At 44.7% G+C, this 22,441-nt stretch overlaps 1 protein-coding gene across 1 annotated transcript in view; it reads left to right on the forward strand.

The window, feature by feature from the left end:
- Positions 1–22,441, forward strand: part of prop1 (PROP paired-like homeobox 1) — a 106,689-nt gene that overhangs the window by 61,444 nt on the left and 22,804 nt on the right. Inside the window, exon 2 of the mRNA XM_073050153.1 lies at positions 18,336–18,381. Coding sequence (XP_072906254.1) covers positions 18,336–18,381 — 46 coding nt within the window. The remainder of the gene's footprint in view (positions 1–18,335; positions 18,382–22,441) is intronic.

The following is a 22,441-nucleotide window of genomic DNA, read 5'->3' on the forward strand; positions in this document are numbered from 1 at the left end:
GATATCGTAAGTATAGGTGGAGAGTTCTATTCTCCATCGCAAAATTTTATCATTTTTGATTTTGCCCCGCTGTTGGCTGCTGAACATGAACGCAACCGAGCGCTGGTCGGTCAGCAAGGTGAACCTTCTGCCGGCGAGATAGTGCCTCCAGTGCCGAATAGCTTCCACTATGGCTTGGGCTTCTTTCTCCACCGTGGAGTGCCGAAGTTCAGAGCCTTGAAGGGTACGGGAAAAAAACGCCACTGGCCTGCCTTCCTGATTGAGGGTAGCAGCCAGCGCGACGTCAGAGGCGTCACTCTCTACTTGGAAGGGAATGGTCTCGTCTACCGCATGCATCGTTGCTTTGGCAATGTCCCCTTTAATGCAGCTGAAGGCCGCGCGGGCCTCGGCAGAGAGGGGAAAGGTGGTAGACTTGACCAGGGGGCGGGCCTTGTCTGCGTAATGGGGAACCCATTGGGCGTAATAGGAAAAAAAACCCAGGCACCGCCGGAGGGCCTTGAGAGTAGTGGGAAGAGGGAGTTCTAACAGGGGGCGCATACGGTCGGAGTCAGGGCCAATGACCCCGTTCTCCACGACATACCCAAGGATAGCGAGTCGTGTGGTTCTGAACACACACTTGTCCTTGTTATAAGTCAGGTTCAAAGCATCGGCCACCTGGAAAAAACGTTGGAGGTTGGCGTCATGGTCCGACCAGTCGCGACCACAGATGGTGATGTTATCTAGATAGGGAAATGTGGCCGTCAGTTTGTACTGGTCCACCATCCGGTCCATCTCCCTCTGGAAGACCGAGACCCCATTTGTGACACCAAACGGGACGCGCAGAAAGTGATAGAGCCTGCCACCCGCCTCGAAGGCGGTGTAGGGGCGGTCCTCTGGGCGGATGGGGAGCTGGTGATAAGCGGATTTCAGATCAATTGTCGAGTACACCTTGTACTGAGCTATCTGGTTGACCATATCCGCGATGCGGGGTAGGGGGTACGCGTCAAGCTGCGTGAATCTATTGATGGTCTGGCTGTAGTCCACAACCATCCTATTTTTCTGCCCAGTCCGAACAACGACCACCTGGGACCGCCATGGGCTTGTGCTTGGCTCAATGATCCCCTCCCTGAGCAGCCGCTGCACCTCTGAATGAATAAAGGCCCTGTCCCCCGCACTGTACCTCCTACTTTTAGTTGCCACAGGTTTACAGTCGGGGGTCAGGTTGGCGAACAGCGATGGGGGAGGGATCTTGAGGGTGGAGAGGTTGCAAATAGTGTCAGCAGCACAGCTATCGACATGGTGCTGGGCGGGATGTGGGGTTCGGGGTGTATGTGCGTGTGGTAACGGAGTATATGGCGAAGTCCCACCAAACTGAGGATTCCTGACAGTGAGTGGCGGGTGGGGCCCGTCATATGCCATAGTCACACTTTCGAGATGGCTCTGGAAGTCCAGCCCCAATAGCACAGGTGCGCACAGTCGAGGCATGACCAGGAACGCAAAGTTCCGATATTCTGTGCCCTGCACCACCAATGTCGCTACACAACCCCCCCGGATGTCTGTGGAATGCGACCCTGAAGCCAAGGTGATCTTCCGACGGACCGGCCGTGTCACGAGTCCGCAGCGTTTCACTGTGGCCGGGTCAATAAAACTCTCAGTGCTGCCCGTGTCAAACAGGCAGCTAGTCCTGTGCCCCTCCACCAGGATGTCCATCATCGACCTTGCGAGCTGGTGCGGAGCGCTTTGATCGAGGGTCACGGAAGCCAGCGTAGAACGGGGCGAGTCGAGGGCGGGGCCTGGTGACGCCAGCAAAGATGGCCGCTCACATCCGGGCATGCAAGATGGCGGCTCCCAGGTCGCACACGGGTAGGTAGGGGCGGGGCCTGGTGACGCCGGCAAAGATGGTTGTCCACATCCGGTCATGCAAGATGGCGAGTTGGGGGCGGGGCCTGGTGACGTCGGCAAAGACGGTTGTCCACATCCGGTCATGCAAAATGGCGGCCCCCAGGTCTCAGACGCGGCGCTGCTCGACCCCGGGCGCGGTTTAGATTTACAGACCTTGGCGAAATGGCCCTTCTTCCCACAGCTGGAACACGTCGCTTCGCGCGCCGGACAGCTTACCCGGGCATGTTTCCGAAGCCCACAGAAGTAACAGAGTTTCGTACCTGGCGAATTCGTGGGGTTTGAGATACCGCGACTGGCAGCGGCGTTGGCGAATTCGCTCGGAACCGGGGAATGGCTCGGTTGGACTTCTTCGGCGTACAGTTGCGCAGCCTCTATCGAATCGGCCGTCTCTATCGCGGAGCGTAAGGTAAGATCAGCTTTTTCCAGCAGCCGCTGGCGGATACACACTGACCGAACCCCAGTCACAAAAGCGTCTCGGACCAAGTGTTCCTTATGCTGTTCCGCTGTGAGCGCTTTGCAGTCACAGTCCCGCGCTAGGGTCAGTAACTCGCGGAAAAATTCAGCAGTCGACTCCGTAGGCCGCTGTTTTCGCGTTGCCAAGCGGTGCCGTGCATAAACTGGATTTACTGGCCGCAGGTACTGTCTTTGGAGGGCGGCAAGCGCCTCCTCGTAGGTGGATATGTCCCTGATGAACGAATAAACTTTTGGGGCGACCCTCGAGAAGAGAAGTTTGTGCCGAACAGCCGAGTCGGTGGCACGAACCTCCTCTAAGTACGATTGGAAGCACACCAGCCAGTGTTCAAAGGCAAGAGCTGCTCCAGGGTCTCGGGGGTCCAAGTCTAGGCGTTCTGGGCGTAAAGCGGTTTCCATGTTGTAACTTTCAGTCAATAAAATTGATGCACCATCAATAACTCACGCCGAGACTTAGGAAGTGAGATATCGGCTTTTATTGACTGAAGAACAACACTACATCCTGGGGAAAATGAGGGAGAGCAGCAGGCCACAGTCGCCTTTATACAGGGGTCTGTGGGAGGAGCCACAGGGGTAGTCAGCAGGGTCTTGGGAGGAGCCACAGGAGCAGTCAGACAGGTATATCTAGTTCACCACACAGACTAACTGGCCCATAGTTTCCTTTCTTCTGCCTCTCTCCCTTCTTGAGGAGTGGAATGACATTTGCAGTTTTCCAGTCTTCTGGAGCCATTCCAGAATGATCTTGAAAGATCATTACCAATACCTCTATAATCTCTTCATCACCTCTTGTAGAACCTTGAGATGTAGTCCATTTGATCCAGGTAACTTCTCTACCTTCAGAACTTTCAGTTTCCCAAAAATCTTCTCTCTAGTAATGGTAACTTCACAAAATTCATAATTTCTGATAGCTAGAATTTCCAGCATACTGCTAGTGTCTTCCACAGTGAAAACTGATGCAAAATACTTATTCAGTTCATCTGCCATTTCCTTGTTCCCAATTACTACCTCTCCAGCATCATTTTCCAGTGTGGCGACCCACTTTCTACGCAGGCGAACCGGCTCACAAAATGGCGCTGGGCCTTCTTCTTCACCAGCAAGGGGAGAAAGCCTGCACGCGGGAAGAGACTTTTGCAATGCACCTCTGATGTCATTTCAGCCCGGAGAGGGCGGGAACGGAACTGCGTAAAAGCCAGTGTCGCGAAGTTTGAATAAACTAGTTTGGAGTGCAACTTACAGACTGTGTGTTGTTATAGCACATCGCTATATTGGTGACCCCAACGGTCCAAACGGGATTTGAACCAAAGATGATTGACTCTTCATCTGTTCACACAGTTTCTCTAAAACTGCCAACTTTCTGGACACTGCGACCACACGTGTGGTTTGACCAAGCAGAAACCCAGTTCCAGATTTGGCAGATATCTTCTGATTCCACACGTTACTATTATGTGGTGAGCGCCCTTGATCAGGAGACAGCTGCCCAGGTTGAGGATTTCATACAGTCGCCCCCGGAAGAAGGCAAATATGCAGCATACAAAGCGCTGCTCATTGGGACCTCTGGCCTCTCATGGCATGAGCGAAGTGTCCACTTGCTGCACCTGGACGGTTTGGGAGACAGGCTGCCGTCAGCATTAATGAACGAGATGCTGGCCCTGGCTGACGGACACAAGCCCTGCCTCATGTTTGAGCAGGCGTTCCTAGAGCAGCTGCCCGAGGACATACGCCTGCTGCTGTCCGACGCGGATTTCAGCAACCCCCGGAAGGTGGCAGCCCGGGCAGACATGCTGTAGAAAGCCAAGAGGGAGAGCAGGGCATCCATTGCACAGATTACCAGGCCACGCGCCCAACAGCAGGCCAGACCAGGCCCAGCAACGGAGTGCACACAACCCAGAGGCAGGAGTGAGGAGGCCAATGAACAGTGGTGTTTCTACCACCAGCGATGGGGCACAAAAGCCCGCCGTTGTCACCAGCCCTGCAAGTTCCCGGGAAACACCAGGGACAGCCGCCGCTAATGGCCACAGCAGCTGGCCACCAGGATAGCCTCTTGTACGTCTGGGACAAACAGTTGGGACGCCGCTTCTCAGTCAACACCGGAGTGAAGATCAGCATCTTGCCCCTGAAGGGGTACAACACCCGCAACAGGAAGCCAGGACTCACCCTGAGGGCCGCAAATGGCAGCACGATACGGACATATGGCACCCGCAAAGTGCAGCTGCAGTTCGGCGCCAGCCGGTTCACGTGGGACTTCACACTGGCCGCGGTGGCCCAACCACTCCTGGGGGCGGACTTCTTGCGAGCTCACAGCCTGCTGGTTGACTTGCAAGGGAAAAGATTGGTCCATGCCAAGACTTTCCAGACGTTCTCCCTGGGTGAAGCCAAGTTTCCAGCCCCACACCCGGACTCCATCACGCTGTCTGACAACGAATTCACCAGAATCCTGGCGGACTTTCCATCAATTCTGGCACCGCAGTTCATGGCAGCCATGCCCAGACACGGGGTTCAGCACCACATTCCGACCCAGGGACCACCCCTCCACGCCCGCGCACGAAGGTTCCCCCGGACAAGCTCCGTCTGGTGAAGGAGTTGTTCAAGAGGATGGAGGAATTGGGGATCGTATGGAGGTCCGACAGCCCATGGGCCTCCCCCCGCACATGGTGCCCAAAGCAGCCGGGGGTTGGAGACTATGCAATGACTACCGCAGACTGAACGAGGCTACCACTCCAGACCGCTACCCCATGCCGCACATACAGGACTTTGCAGCAAACCTGCATGGGGCAAGAATCTTTTCCAAAGTAGACCTCGTCCGGGGATACCATCAAATCCCAGTGCACCCTGAAGACATCCCCAAAACAGCACTCATCACCCCGTTCGGCCTGTTCGAGTTCCTCCGAATGCCGTTCGGCCTGAAGAATGTCGCACAGATGTTCCAGCGCCTAATGGATGTGGTGGGACACGACCCGGACTTTGCATTCATTTATTTGGACGACATCCTCATAGTCAGCAGTTGTCGTCAGGAGCATCTGTCTCCCACCTCCGCCAGCTCTACTCCCGCCTGAGTGATTTCAGCCTCACGATCAACCCGGCCAAATGCCAGTTCGGTCTCGATACCATCGACTTCCTGGGCTACAGGATTACCAAAGACAGGGCAACACCTCTGCCCGCCAAGGTAGACGCGATCTGCCACTTCGCCCGGCCCAACACAGTCAAAGGCCTGCAGGAGTTCGTTGGTATGGTGAACTTCTACCACCATTTCCTCCCCTCAGCAGCCCGTATCATGCGCCCTTTGTTCAGCCTGATGTCGGGTAAAGGCAAGGACATTACTTGGGACGAGGAGGCCGCGGCCGCTTTCGTTAAAGCCAAGGAAGCCTTGGCAGATGCCACGATGCTGGTGCACCCCAGAACGGACGTTCTGACTGCCCTCACGGTGGACGCATCCGACACAGCAGTCAGTGGGGTGCTGGAGCAGCTCATCGAGGGGCGCTGGCAACTCCTGGCGTTCTTCAGCAAGCACCTACGACCACCTGAACTCAAGTACAGTGCCTTCAACCAGGAGCTGTTGGCACTATATCTGGCAATCTGGCATTTCAGGTACTTCTTAAAAGGCAGGCCATTCACTGTGTTCACGAGCCACAAACCGTTGACCTTCGCGTTCACGAAGGCGTCCGATTCCTGGTCGGCTCGCCAGCAGCGACATCTGTCCTACATCTCTGAGTACACGACGGACATCCAGCATGTCTCGGGGAAGGACAACGTCGTGGCGGATGCACTCTCCAGACCAGCTGTCCAGGCCCTGTCCCTGGGGGTGGACTATGCAGCACTGGCGGAGGCGCAGCAGGCAGATGACGAGATGCCCAGCTACAGGACCTCAGTCTCGGGTTTGCAGCTGCAAGACTTCCTCGTAGGCCCAGGTGAGAGGACCCTCCTGTGCGACGTGGCTACCGGCCAACCTCGCCCCACTGTCCCGGCAGCCTGGCGGCGGCGAGCTTTCAACTCCATACACGGCTTGGCGCACCCATCTATCAGGACAACCGTCTGGATGGTCTCCAGCAAGTTCGTGTGGCACGGACTTCGCAAGCAGGTCAGCGATGAGCCAAAGCATGCACGCAGTGCCAAACGGCCAAGGTGCAGCGGCACATTAAAGCCCCATCGCAGCAGTTCGAACCCACCTGCCAGAGGTTCAACCACATTCATGTGGATATCGTGGGGCCCCTACCAGTGTCCCGAGGAGCACGGTACCTCCTAACTTTGGTAGACCGGTTCACGAGGTGGCCAGAGGCAGTCCCGCTCACTGACACCACTGCCGATTCCTGCGCCCGAGCGCCCTGGTCATCCCAGGAGAGTTCATACCAGCCTTAAGGAGGCAAGAGGAATAACCCGCAGCAATCCTGGACAGACTACGCAAAAGGCTCGGCAACCTGGCCCCCGTACCGACTTCACAGCACAGACAGATCCCGAACTACGTACCCAAAGACCTGCAGTACTGTAAGTTTGTATTTGTACGAAGGGACGCACACCAGGCACTGCTACAGAGGCCGTTCAAGGTGATCAGGAACAACGGGTCCATGTAAGTTCTGGACATTGGGAGGAAAGAGGAGGTTTTCACGGTGGATCGACTCAAACCAGCCCATGTGGACTTGGCGCAGCTGGTCGAAGTTCAGGCACCGCAGCGCAGAGGCGGACCGCCCAAACAGAGACTGATCCAGACTGTGGACTTTGGGGGGTGTATCACTGGTTCTGGGGGGGGATTATGTGGAGACCCACTTTCTACGCAGACGAACCGGCTCACAAAATGACGCTGGGCCTTCTTCTTCACCAGCAAGGGGAGAAAGCCCGCGCGCAGGAAGAGACTTTTGCAATGCACCTCTGATGTCATTTCCGCCCGGAGAGGGCGGGAACGGAACTGCGTAAAAGCCAGTGTCGCGAAGTTTGAATAAACTAGTCTGGAGTGCAACTTACAGACTGTGTGTCGTTATTTCTAGTTCTGTGTGTAGCACATCACTACACCAGCATCCAAAACCCATTCTCACCTCTCTTTCACACTTTATGTATCTGAAGAAACTTTTGATATCCTCTTTAATATTATTGGCTAGCTTATTTTAGTATTCCATCATTACCTTAATGACTTTTCTAGTTTCCTTCTGTTGGTTTTCAAAAGCTTCCCAATCCTCTAACTTTATTATATGCCATATCTTTGGTTTTTATGTTGGTGTTGACTTCTCTTGTTAGCCACGGTTGTGTCATCTTGCCTTTAGAATACTTCTTGCTCTTTGGGATGTATATATCCTATGTCATCTGAATTGCTTCCAGAAATTCCAGATTTTGCTGCTCTGCCGTGATCCCTGCCAGTGTTCTTTTCCAATCAATTCTTGTCAACTCCTCTCTCATGCCTCTGTAATACATCTGATTTTAGCTTCTCCAATTTCAGGGTGAATTTGATCATATTTTGATCACTTGCCCCGAAGGGTTCTTTTACCTTGAGCTCTCTGATCAATTCTGGTTGAACTCCATCTGCCAATATTCTCTCCATATTTCTGATTAATCTATGTCCTGCTGCATCTTTTGACAGCCTTCCTCACTGTCCACAACTCCAACACTTTACGTGTGGTCTGCAAATAGACCACCTATAATTTCATATAAATCATTTTTATGAAATGATACACCATTGATCACAGACATTTAATCAGAAAATCTTCCCTCCACCATTCTATGAGCAAGCCAGTTTTGTATCCAACTTATCCATTCACCATGGGATTTAATCTTCTGATCAGCCTGCCCGAGGGACCTTGGTAAATGCTTTACTAAAGTCCACGTGGACAACATCCCACTACCTTACTTTTATCAATTATCTTCATCAACTCCTCAAAAAACTCAAATTAAATTTATGAAACAGAATCTCCCTACGGAAAACTATGCTCACTATCTCTAACAAGTCCACACTTTTCCAAATCAAGTAATTCTTATTATAAAACAACTTCTCCACACATTTCCCTGAGGTAAGACTCACTTGATGTAAACCTATAAATCTCCGGATCATCCCTGTTCCTCTTTCTGAACAAAGGAATGAAAAATAGCTATTTTCCAAGCTTCTGGGACCTCACTCTAGCTAAAGAGGGCCCAGATGGTCATGTAATCTCTTTCCTTTTTACCCTCAGTATCATCTAATAGATTCCATCGGGCTCCAGATTTACTCATCTTAATGTTTTACAACATACAACACCTCCATCTTATTAATATTGAATAAGAAGGTGTTGGGTTAATTGGTGGTAATTGTCTCAGAATATTAGTATACTCCTCCCTGATCTCTGCATCATCCATGTCCTTTTCCTTTGTGAATACCGACACTAAGTATTTGTTTAGGACCCACTTCCTCTGGCTCCATGCATAAAATCCCTGCTTTGCCTTTGGCCTTCGATCCAGGAATCTTTAACACCTTTGTTTAATAAAATCCTAACGATTTTAGTATTTAGATTTACAATTGATCAACTTTCCACTTCTTTTTGGAGACAGGATTCCATTTTTCTGCACATCTGATAGAAGTGCTTACTGACATCACCTCTGACAAATTGATTCTCATTTTAACATTATGTCCCACTGATCTAATACCTGCCCAATCAAACACGCCAGTCTATTTAAACAGCTCAATTACATCATCCCTTTTTTTCTATATTCCGGGAAATCATCCAGACCATGCAAAGTTCTTGCCATACAGTCATTCCAAATTCGCCTCCATAGCAACTTACATTTATCAGGTGTTCCTGCAGAGCGAAATACTGCAAGTGGAACAGTGGAACCATATCACGGAGCAGTAACAGGAGGGAATTAGAGAGGACATGGAGATGGCGCCCAGTAGAAGGTTTTAGAGATGTAACGATCTTGAATTATGACTAGAAGTCGCTTTTATTTTCTTGTATCCTTTATGAAAAAGTGGTATGATAGCAACTTTTACCCAACATGTCAAAGTCAAGAGATATTGACAACAGACCATTATTTTCTAACGTTTCAGATTGTTGCTCACATTTACTCATTCCACAAGTGAATCTAAAATGATAAAATTGCACGCAAGAAAGCACATAATAGGATCACAAACACCGGTAGTTTTTTTCACTCAATTCGTCATCGCCAAACCCTGGCAACTGATTCCATTTCTTGTGCTGCAGCGCCCCCAGCTGGATTGCTCTTGGAATCTGCAGAGTGGGACAAAATTTGCATCCAGTCCATCTTCAAATCATTTTGACGACTGATAATTCCAGGAAACTGGTTATATGATTTGGCAAGAATTGTATTAGAATGAAAGTATGGAAAAAGTTAAGAGCAGATTAAACTGGGAGGGTGATGCAATGTATATGTGATTATTAAAACTGTGGCTCAGTCCCAGTTTAACTGGGATATCAAAGGTCATCACACTCAGTGGCCACTTTATTAAGTACACCTGCTCTTTAATGCAAATATTTAAACAGCCAATCATATGACAGCAACTCAATGCATGCAGACATGGTCAAGAGGTTCAATTGCTATTCAGACTAAACATCAGTATGGGGAAGAAATATGACCTAAATGATTTTCCTGGGAAATTGCCGATCTCCTGGGATTTTCATGCACAGCTGTCTCTAGAGTTTACAGAAAATGATGTGAAAGACAAATAAAAACATCCACTAAGCAGCAGTTCTTTGGGTGACAATGCCTTGTTAATGAGAGAGGTCAGAGGAGAATGGCCTGATCACTTCAAGTTGTCAGGAAGGCGATTCTAACTCAAATAACCACAGGTTCCAATGGTGTGCAGAAGAGCATCTCTGAACATACAACACCTTGACCTTTAAACCGGAGCGGCTACAGCAGCAGAAGAATATCAGTGGCCACTTTATTAGGTACAGGACATACCTAATAACCATATCATGAAACCATATATGTCACTTCTTTTATGTCTATTACATTTGTTTTTCATCTTGCATGTGATTCTGGAACTGCTGGAGCCTGTGGTTTGGAATTTGGAGATCATCTGGGTGTTTCAGTGCTCTACTGTCTCCGAGACGATTCCAGGAGGTAGAGGCAGTGTACGGTAACTTCATGGCAGGCACCAGCCAACGTTTGAACACATTTTGCTGATTAAAACTTCTATCATTCACCAATTAAAGCAATGAGGGAGATTGAAACATTGAGATGAATGCAGATAGTGAACACTGCCTGCCTACCTTTTTATCCTAGGCGAGATCGCTCTGCTACGGAGAGGGGAAACTGCCTTTTTATCACTGCTGAGATCGCTTGGCTACAGAGAGAGAAAGACCTACCACTTTGCCTGGAGAATGTTCTGCATGTTGGATTTGGACTATAGACGTTTTTTCAGTTTTGTATAGAGTGTTGTATATAGTTTTGGTCACCCTGTTATAGGACATAATTAAACCGCGAAGATTCACAGGGAGGCTGCCCGGACTTATAGGGAAGATTGCCAGGAGTTACAGGGAAGGTTGGACAGGTTAGGACTTCATTCCTTGAAGTACAGGAGTTTGAGGGGTAACATTATAGAACCTTATAAAATCACAAGGATCACAGACAGGGTGAACCAACACAGTCTTTTTCCTAAGGAAAGGGAATTAAAAGCTAGAGGGTATAGGTTTAAAATGAGAGGTGAGAGGTGAAAGGTTTGAGGGATCTGAAGGGCAACTTCTTCATACTGAGGATGGTGTGTATATGGGGTCGGCTGCCAGACAAACAGGTTGAGGCAGGTGCAATAACAACATTTGAAGGAAATTCAGATAAGTACATGGATATGAGAGGCTTAGAGAGATGTGGGCCATTTGCTAGCAAATAAGATGAAACTTGTTGGCACCATGGGCTGAAGGGCCTATTTAGACTCTGACTCGAAATGAAAGCTTTTCAGTGCATCCCAATGCATGTGACAATAATAAGCTAATTACCTGCATGTTCTATAGAGCTGATAGTCCAGGGTTGGACCACACCTCAATACTTCACCAATAACACAAAGGCAGCCAAAAGATTGATCTGAAAAATATGTAATGTTTATTTACAGAATTAATCATAATTTTGCAGATAGAATTGCCATTGTACAAGAGTTCAGCCTAGCGAGAAGTTCTGTGAATTCTGATGATGCTAAAATTTGTTAGTAAGCCACCACATGAAAGGAATCATTTTCATGGTGTCAAGAAGGTCTTAAAATATATCTTCAGCTACACACAGGGGAAGAAGGGAGTGTAAGTGCAGGCAAGTGTGAAACATAATCCAATGTGGAAACAGGATTATTGAGTAAACAGCTAAGTGAGAAATCAGCAGGTACAATCCACTCAACTATCAATTATCCCAATTAGGAGAAGCAATACTCGAAGCACATGTTTGATTTGTTTGTAAAACTCATTCTGTGATTTGTCCAGGCAGATATGACTCATCGTTTTTGAAATGCCTTCTGCTAATAGAAAAGAAATATAAAAATGAAACAGAAACATGGGATTTATTACTCATCTGCTCAGTTCAGCCACACATAACGCTGGCATTTTTAAGTTTTCCAGCAATTTAAAAATGTTGACCTGTCACAAATGGCTTTGGCACTGAAAATGGAGGACAAGGAACCCCCACTGAGTTTATCCTGGGAAGTTTTTGAATTCTCTGTGAAAACTGACTTGTATTAAGGCATCCATATCACCGACAACCTCACCTGGTCACTCCACACTGATGCAATGATACATTTTTTCTCTCAGGTGGCTGAGAAGATTTGCATGCCCATGAAGGTTCCTTTGAACTTCTAGAGATGCACTATAGAAAGTATCCTGATGGGCTGCATCTCAGCCTGGTATGACAACTTCTCTGCTCTGGACTGCTGAGCTGTGAGGGGTGTGGTTTGTTACTTCCCTCCATCCAGTCCATCTTCACAGTGATATGCTTCAAGGGGGCTGATGCTACCCTGGCCAATCCCTTTCTTTTTCTACCTTCTGGGAGAAGGTACAGGAGCTTGTAAGTCTGGATGTCCAGACTTAAGAATGGCTTTTTCCACTGCTATGAGACTTCTAAATCAATCATATTGCTGTCCATGTGCTGCTGCCATATTCTATCTCTCTCAGTTATTCTGTTATTGTCACTTTGGCATTTCTTTTAGAACTATTTCTAATTGCACAACAATCTTTGCACCGTTCTGTGGGTGTGCATATTTAATGTTGTATTTATTATAACTTGGTGTATAGTCAAAAAATGCACTAATCTAAATCTGACTCTGAATCTGAATATAAAGTCATTTGGCTGTATAATGTCACCAGTAGCCATTGGTGTACTATAACCTTGTTCCACTATCCAGCCTGTGAATATTAGTTCCAACACAACTGTAATGCACTGAAAATTATTTTCTGGTAGTAATATTATTTTATATTTCTGTGATATAAACAGGAAAAAAAATCCTAGACTGATTTACACTCAGTGGTCACTTTATTAGGTACACCTGTGCATTGCAAATCTCTGATCACCCTATCATATGGCAGCAACTCAATGTATATGCCGAAATGGTCAAGAGTTTCAGTTGTTGTTCAGACCAAACATCAGAATGGGGTAAAAATGTGATTTAAGTGACTTTGACCGTGGAGTGATCAGTGCCAGACAGGGTGGACTGAGTATCTCAGAAACTGCTGCTCTCTTGCGATTTTCACACACAAACTGTCTCTAGAGTTTACAGAGAATCATGAGAAAAGCAAGTAACATCTAGTGAGTCAAAGTTCTATGGGCAAAAATGCGCTATTAATGAGAGAGCACAGAGGAGAATCGGCAGACTGATTCAAGCTGACAGGAAGGCAACAGTCACTCAAATAACCACGCGTTACAACAGTGATGTGCAGAAGAGCATCTCTGAATGCACAACACATCGATCCTTAAACTGGATGGGCTACAGCAGTAGAAAACTACGAACATACCTCATTGGCCACTTTATGAGGGACAGAGTGAAAATCAAATGTATCACTGATTTCATGAAATTAAACAGGTCTGAGGATTTCTACCACAAATACAAAAGAGAAATATTGAAAATGACAACAGAAGAAACAGAAGAAACATGAGCAGGAGTAGGCCAAATGGCTTCTCAAATCTACTTCACAATTTAGTAAGATCAAAGGTGATCTGATCTTGGCTTTAACTTCACTATCTTGTCTATAACCTGTCATTATTGACCAATAGGTTCCACTCTAGACCTGTTAAGGATTACCAACTAGTATCACATTTAACCAGCTACAATATCAATTAATTATTGCAAAGTCTGCATTGACAGTATGTTTCCGTGTGTGAAACATAAACAAATTAAATTGAATGGAATCTCTTTAAGAAAATTGAACAAGAAGCAGTCATAAGACTAAAATAACACCAACAATGTACGTCTATACAATGTTTTTAAGGTAAAGATTATCTCAAAATGGTTCACAAATAGGCAAAATGAAAGCTGACTCTAAACCAGGAAGGGAGGGATTAAAATGACTGACTGAATAATTGGCAGTGGATCTTGAAGGGTTTTTAAAAGAGAAGTGGGAAAGCACATATGTTCAGGAGTGAATTGCATTGTGTGGGATATAGATTGTTGAACTTCTGTGCTAAAGATTAATGGAAAGCTGAGGTGATGCACAGATGGGCAGAACAGCAGGAATGAGCCTCAGGATATTTCCAGCATTTTACACAAATTTTAGTTCAGGGAAAATGAAGATAATGAAGTTAAAAAAGAACTCTGGGATAATTCATCTGTAGCAACAAAAACACAACCACTTCAAAATATTGGTCTCCGTACTGCTCTCTGGAATTTTTTTGCCGTTTTTGAGTGGTTTGATTGATGTGGACTGGGGTGCTTATCATGCAGCCAGCAGTGGGCTCGTTGTGTGGCACTGAACTGAACTAGACGGAATAATACTGGACTCCTGATTTGATGTTTGATTTTCTATGTACTGCTTGCTCGCTCGCTTTTTGCTGTTTGTGTAATTGTTCTTTTCTCGTGCGTTGGGTGTTTGTTGTTTTCTTGAACAGGTTCATGGTGTTTCTTTGCTTTGTGGCTGCCTGCAGGAGGACGAATCTCAGAGTTGTATTCTGTAGAGATTCTTTGATAATAAGTTTTCATTGAACTTTTGAATCTTTGGATCCTTGACTAGCTCATTGCGAGACCAGTCAGTATGGCTTGGAAATAACATCTCCTCTTGATTCACTATTAACACAGGCACGTTGTGAGGGTGTATTCTGGAGTTACGGTATACAGTATAGCAAACATTCATTTCCATAGCAAACAACCCTCAGATTTGAATTTCAGATGTAGCTGGTAGATATGAAAAGTAGCCTTTACTTGATACACACACTCACAAATAAGCTGGCAGCCTTTCGGAGTCACGTGAGAGAAAGTGTGTGTGAGAGAGAGAGTGTGTGTATGGCTGTGTGCGAGAGAGTGTGTGTGAGAGAGAGAGTGTGTGTATGTGTGTGAGAGAGTGTGTGTGTGTATGTTTGTGTGTGAGAGAGAGACAGAGATCTGCTTGACCCAGCACTACATATTTTATATGCTAAAGATATAAAAAAGTTCAAGACAATTCCATATTTACAAGCTTCCTTTGAACTACACAGCACCTTCACACCTCCCTTTTCACTCTTTTCACACCCATACTGCAAACACCCAAATACACACAAATAACAAATTTAAATCTGTGTTGCCTGGTCTTCCAATTGACTTGGTTCATGGTTCTTAGGAATCCACTTGTCACAGTCCCAACCGTTAATTCCTCATATTCTCTGAATTCCCTTTTCCCCGTGTTCTCCCAGGCTCCTTGATTGCGGCACCTGATTCTCATCCAAATCTGCAGCATAAATACCTTGGCTTTGCATCCACTTATCGCCAGATCGCTGTTTCAGCCAGTTTGGTAATTCATATTCCCAGCCGCTTAGGATTGTGTATTCTAAATTTTGTTTCAGTACTGAGGCTTGCCTGTGTAACTCTGCCTCTCCGTGTCGAGAAGTTTTGCCTGCTGCCTGCCTTTGCGATCATCCTCATTTGACGTTCAGCCCAGCCACGCTCATGCCTTCGTCTGCATCCTAACTCTGTCTCCGTGGTAGTGTCCTGCATTTGGGTTCACTCGGTCTTTGTAACACCATTGTTCAGAGCTGCATTTTAGATTTAATCCACAATTCACAGAAGACTGGTAGCTGAAGTCAGTTGCTGAAGTTATTTGTTGTATGTGCACAAGAACATTCTAGCATGCGCTTGATTGCTCTTGGCCTGTACTCACAGGGGATTATAAAAATTGGGGAGGGGAGAATATCATTAAAATCTACTGAATATTGAAAGGCCTAGATAGACTGGGTGTGGAGAGGCTGTTTCCAATAGGAGAGTTTAGGACCAGAGGGTACAACCTCAGAACAGAGCGTGTCCATTTAGAATGGCAATGGGTAGGAACTTCTTCAGCCAGAGGATTGTCATTGAATATATTTAAATCAGAGTTTGATATATTCTTGATTAGTAAGAGAGTCAAAACTTGTGGAAATAAGGCAGGAGAATGGGGTTGAGAGGGAAAACAAATCAGCCATGATCGAATGGTAGAGCAGACTTAATGAGCCAAATGGTCTAATTTTATTCCTATGTTTTATGGTCTAATGAAAACTGAAACATTGATTCTGACTGACCTGTTTAGCTATCTTCAGCTTTTACTTTGCTTTAATGCAAACTTTCAACATCTGCAATATTTTATTTCTGTTCCAACCCCTTTACTTGGTTTTGGTCTCCAACTCAGACAAGCTGTTATCTTAGCAGAGGGAGAAAAGGGACTAACAATTATTCAAACTTACTTGCAGGATCTTGTAAAATTCAATGTTCTAATGTCCTCTAATTAATCTTTCTTGAATTTTAAACATGATATTCGTTATTTTTTGGGTGGCAGGGTGGAGATGCAGTGTGTGTCTCCACCCAAGAATGTTCTCCCTCCCTGCGCCAGACTGCAGGTCACCCTGGGCAAGGCGCCGCACCTGCTGAGCCACCTCCCCATCAAGGCAAACCACTTCTGTAAAAAATAAAATCGTCAAGAACAATATTGGTCCGAGACCGCGATCGCACACGTCACACAACGCGGCACATAAAGATAATGATCATTGCTTATCTTTGACGCTAATATTGCAAACTTCGACTGAAAGGGTCTGTTTAGGTGGGTGATGGGAGGGGAAACAAACAGCTAATTCCTTACTGGATTTGAAGTCATACACCATTTTGTATTAAAGATTATTATGGCCCCACTAGGTTTGCTTTACGATGGCGAGTTGAGTGAAGGGATATTGAACTGACCTACTATAGTTTTCAGCTGACTGCAATTACTTCTGACCGCTTTCCCAGTGCTAAATGCTGGCAAAGCTCTGAAGCTTCAGTTCCTGAAAAACTTCTTGTCCAAGGTGAGTTCTGCAGGACAGAGGAATTCGGCTCGAAAAGGACGGTACATCCTCCTGTTAATGCCACTGCAATAGGCTGGTGTGCAGAAATACCTTCCTGGTGATGCAGAATTCAGAATCAGGTTTAATATCTCTGGCGTATGTCAAGTTAAGTTAATTATCATTTAACTATGCACATGTCTATAACCATATCATGTATATGGAAACGACACGTTTCTCCGAACACGGGTGTAAAGCACAGTAGTACACAAGCGCACAGCAACTTATGAGGTTAAGGATAAAATTTACAGACAAATCACGCATAAATACCAAACTAAAGTGCATAAATTAACTATTGTAAGGTGCGGAACAGATTAACCAGTGGCATTTCGAAGGCGATGCGACAGGGTATTTAGGAGCCTAATGACCCGAGGAAGAAGTTGTTTCCCATCCTGACCGTTCTTGTAATTGTGCATCTGAGTCTCCTGCCTGATGGGTGAAAGTCAAAGAGGATGCTGGGTGGCAGCAGTACAGCGCAATGGCTAATAATATAAACTGTATATTACGGTAAAAGAGTTAAATTAAGTAAGTAATGCAAAAAGAGAGAGAAAAGTCATGAGGTTCAATGTCCAATCAGAAATCTGATAGCAGAGAGGAAGAAGCTGTTCCAGAATACGTAATTGAATTGATATTGAATGAAAATTATTCAAGAGGGCTTAATAATTACCTCACTGAACACAAAAATAGATTAAAATTGATGACCTTTGTATGTTTTCAGAAATGCAACATACAAAATACTCCCAATCAGTTCTGCTGATGTAAAAACTATGTTGAAAATATTCCCATGGAAAGTCTTCCCTCAACGAGCCTTCAATATTACTCTTAAATGCGTCGACGTGCATTGAATATTTAATACTATAAATAAACTGTACTGAGAACAAAACCTTGGAATATGTTAAGCCTTTTATTGTATTTTGCTGCTTAAATACGTTCAACCGCTTCCCCGCCTCCCCAAATATCCTACTGAAGGAAGCTGGTATTTATTTGCTGGAAGTTAGGGAAAGAGCTGCAGGTTCAGACACTTGTCAGAGAGTAGCATTATTGCGTTGTGCCGAAAATGGAAGCAATTATCTGAATGAGTGATAATTGTCAGGAATAACTGGAAACAGAAAACTGAAGGAAGTGTGTCTGAAACAAACATTCTACATTTCTTAAAAATCTACCATAAACTTTCAAATGAAATCTTCTTCCTTCGTGAACGACCTCCGAGCAATATCAGTCGTTAACGATCAAAATGCAAGCCTAGAACACGGCGGGTACAGAAGCTCTTAACTGGATACAGTGAAAAGGTGCTCGATTGTTAACTGCTGCAGCTTTTGTCGACGGTACGAGATAAATACACACCTTCCCGCTGTTCGAGGATATTACTTGTCTTCAATAAATCTCTGAAGGATCGTTGTATCTCTGAAGGGATATACATGGGCCGGTTATACTACCTTGTCCAGTGCAATAATTATAAACACTGAGGTGAACTCAGTAAACTTAAACCCCGATCAATGCGAAATCGCGAACGGCACCGAAACACCATCTGTCAGTTAACTGCGAATCCGTTTTGAATTTTGCAGATCGAGGAGATCTTGAAGCACATCGATTACATCGACGTGGAGCACGGTAATGTCAACACTGAAGACAGAATGAAACAACAGTGAAAAGTCCAAGCGCTTAAGACGGACGGAGTTGTATTCAAGAGTGGAGAAGTTCTCAGCAAGACTAGTGTAAAATAGAATGAGTAACATTAGAAACTAACTAACTAGTATAATTGTTAATCAGTGTAAAGACATTATTTTACAAGAGAAGGTTTTTATTCTCCTGAACAAGAGAGTGCTTTATCTACCCACTTTCCAGGCCTTAATTTACAATGACGTTACCATTCCCTAATATCAATATCCTGGGGATCCATTTTGTCTGGAAAGTCAACTGTACTGACATCATAAATCCTGTGGTTTCTTTCATGCATTTTGGGAAAGTTAAAGCAGGGTGAATGGCAGGGTCTTGGGGAGAGTTTCTGAACGGAGAGCGCTTGACCTACAAGTACATAGTTCCCTGAAAGTGACAGCACAGTTAGACATAGCTGGTGAGGCAGGCTTAGGGCAAGCTTTCCGTCACCAAACAGGGCATTGAGTATAAGAGCTGGGACATAGTGTTACAGTGTATAAACTGTTGGTCAGGCCAAGAGGTAATATGATAGAGGTAATGAACTCTACTCTATGACTCTAGGTATATAAAATGATGAGAGCCATAGAAAGGGTAGATAGCCAGAGTATATCTCTGGGCATTCTAGCTGTAATCCCATATTGCTATTTAAATAAACTGTCTTTAGTATTAAAATCTAAAATAATTTTTCAACAGCACATAAGTATGATACACTTGTTAGGTGATAGATTTTTGAGAGTACAACTGAATACAGAAAATTATAATATCCCTTTACTATATTACAATGATGAGTAAATTTCAAAAGCTTCAGGACATTCTGAAAGGGATCTGAAAAGCCCTACAGACATGCAAGTCCATCCCTTTATTTGAAAGAATTTCTGTTTTAGAAGTGAAGTGAAATTAACCTCTTTACCTCTTTACATCTCCATACCTTTTATAAGTATGTTTTTAAATTTAGAAAATAAAATTAAGATTAACAAGAACTGGCCTAATGTTGAAATAACTCTGCTACTAAATGCCTGTGGTCTTACAATGAAGTGTTCACAATCCAGTTCGCTACTTCAACATTTTCTGTTGTTGGTTAAGTTTACAGTATTTAATGTATTTGGAGCTTCTGATGTTCTTGGATAAGAAACTGTGATCTTTGTTCCCTGCATTTTATTCATATAAAGTCTGACACATGCTTTGGTCTTTTCCCTTCTGATTTACCTTGGCCTCACGTACGAAGACAAGTTTAAAATTCACCTTCTTGTGTTGAATTTCTTCCAAGTTCTTAGTCATAGCCCCCCCCCCCCCCACATTCTCTGTGGCTCACCTCAGCCTGTTAGGTGTTGTCCTCTTCACTATCACCACTCCAGGGAAAAGCTTCAAAATCTACTGTCAAATGAAAACAGCGAGAGTGGTTCTTTATTTCTCCTGTTTACTTGCTCTTCTTTTCATAAAGAACTTTAACTCTTACCTGTTCAGTGAGGAATGTGATGAAATGCAAAATCAAATCTATTCTACACTGATTCCCATTCAATAACGTTTTTTCTTATGCAGTTAATTATAAATGTGGAAGCATCTAGCTCAAAGAAAGCATGCATGGAAAACTTTGGCATTTTCTACTGGTGGTTCAATAGATTTAATGTACTTGGAGTTTCTATATCATTGGATGAAAAAACACAAGTAACCACAAAAACTAACATTAGATTTGCTATCTGCCCTCTCATTATTTGTCCTAATGTAGGATCTTCACTCAAAACATCAACAATTCTTTCCCCCCACCCCACCCCTGCAAATGCAGCTCAAGCCACTGAGTTCTTCCAGCAGTTTATTTGATTGTCACAGATTAACCACATAGCTTGAGTAGATGTCCCATGAGGATCAGTAAAGAACTAGAGAAGCAATTTAAACAGAGATAGGGAAATATGGGCAGTGATATTTGTGATTACCTTGATTTAAAAACAGTAGTATAGAATTATAATTAGAACAGTACAGCAAAGGAACAGGTCCTTTGGCCCATGATATTGTGCCAAACTAAATTAGTAATCAAATATGCAACTAAACTAATCCCTTCTGCCTGCAAAATAACTGTATCATTCAATTTCCTGCACATCAAGTGCCTATCCAACTGACTTGTGAATGCTTCTATTACATTTGCCTCCACCTCCACCCTTGGCAGTTCATTCCAGGTAACCACTACTCACTGTGTAAAAGACTTACCCCATGCATCTCTTCTCGATTTACCACTTCTCACTTTAAATGTATGCCCTCTGGTATTAGAAATTTCAACCATGGGGAAGAGATACTGTCTGTCTACTCTATGCATCTCATAATCTTATAAACCTCTATTAGAACTTTGCTGCTCCAGACAAAAATCACAAGTTTGTCCAACATTTCTTTATAATGTATATGCCATCTAATCAAGGCAGCATCTTGGTAAACCTCTTCTGCACCTTGTCCTAAGCCTCAACGTCTTTCCTATAATGCAATACTCCAGAGGCAGCCTAACTAGAACTTTATAAAGCTGCAACATAACTTTGTGACGCTTGAACTGATTTCTTCAACTAGTAAGGGAAAGCAAGTCATATGCCTTTTTCACCACCATATCGACCAGTGTAGCCACTTCAGGGAGTTATGACCTTGAATCCTAATATTCCTCTGCACATCAACACTATCAAGAGTTTTCCCATTAACATTCTATTGTCCCTTTACATTTGCTCCCTCAAAGTGTAACTTTTCGTATTTGTCCAGGACAAACTTGCAACTGATTTCTAGCCTGCAGTATCCTTTGCCAGTCTTCTATACTATCCACACCACCAATCTCAGCGTAGTCTACTAACTTACTGTAATGTTATTAGAGAAGCATTTTAGCATTAAAAAATGAGCAAATGAATATGCAAAATATATAAGTAAATTGCAGATATTGGGTATCTGAACCAAAACCAAAAATATTGGCAATATTCAGCAGGTCAGGCAGCATCTGTGGGAAGATCAACAGAGTCAACATATTGGATGGATGATCTTTCATTAAACTTTTCTTTGCAGTTGCATGCACTGAGTGCCAATTGGTAAAGTTTTAAGTTTATTTAAGATAACAATTAAAGTTCAGATTATGAATTTATGTTATTATGTAATGTTTCAAAGCTTGATCAATTGATTACTTGAAGCACCAGTTCGTAATTAATCTCAGGTTGAAATTTGAGCACTGTGACCTAGTTCAGACATTTCATTTTTGAAGACATTTTCTCAATGTTCACCCCAGTTCTACCCATGTTCCTAGCTTTGTCCTTAAACATAATATTGCTCATGTCCTTGGTTCTCTTCTACTCTCAGCTATATATGAGTGCATTGCCTCTGATACAGCCGAGAGCTTGAGAGAATCAAGGACATAAGTATCAGTGTTTATCTGTTTGGATTTATCCATATTCCCAATTCTATCCATAACCTAGACTTCATTGATCCTTCATCATTAGGTTTTGTGCACAGTGCTCCAGATCTGGAAAGCAAGATTTTGTGATGCATGTTGTTAAAAGTTGGGGCTACAAGGAACCACCAGTGATAGTCAGACGAACCTCTGTTGGCTCATAATGACTGCCCTCTCTTCTTCAACTCATTGGTTTAAGCAGAAAAATCCATTATTTGTTAGCTTCTGAATCCAGTATCTCTCACAACTTCCTTCAAAATTGCACTACATGATTTATTGGCACCAACAAACTTACTTACGTAATGGTGAAGAATGACGGGGGAAAAAACATCATATTAATGAGATTGGGGAGCTGGTTAAGTTACAGTCACAGCAAATGCCACTTGGTCTGGAAGAGTTCAAAAGAACAAAGAAGGAATTCAGAAATACTATGGAAAAAATGGGGTAACAAACAATCTGCTAGAGGAAATCAGTGGATCACCAACATCTGTGAGGAAAATGCAATTGTCAATATGCAGGATTTTGAGGTAAAGCATTGACAATTCCTTTCCCTCCACAGATACTGCTATACCTGTTGTATTTCTTAAGCAGATAGCTTGATGCTTCCCT

Source organism: Hemitrygon akajei, chromosome 7, assembly GCF_048418815.1.
Source record: "Hemitrygon akajei chromosome 7, sHemAka1.3, whole genome shotgun sequence".
In the NCBI taxonomy this organism is placed as follows: Eukaryota; Metazoa; Chordata; class Chondrichthyes; order Myliobatiformes; family Dasyatidae; genus Hemitrygon; species Hemitrygon akajei.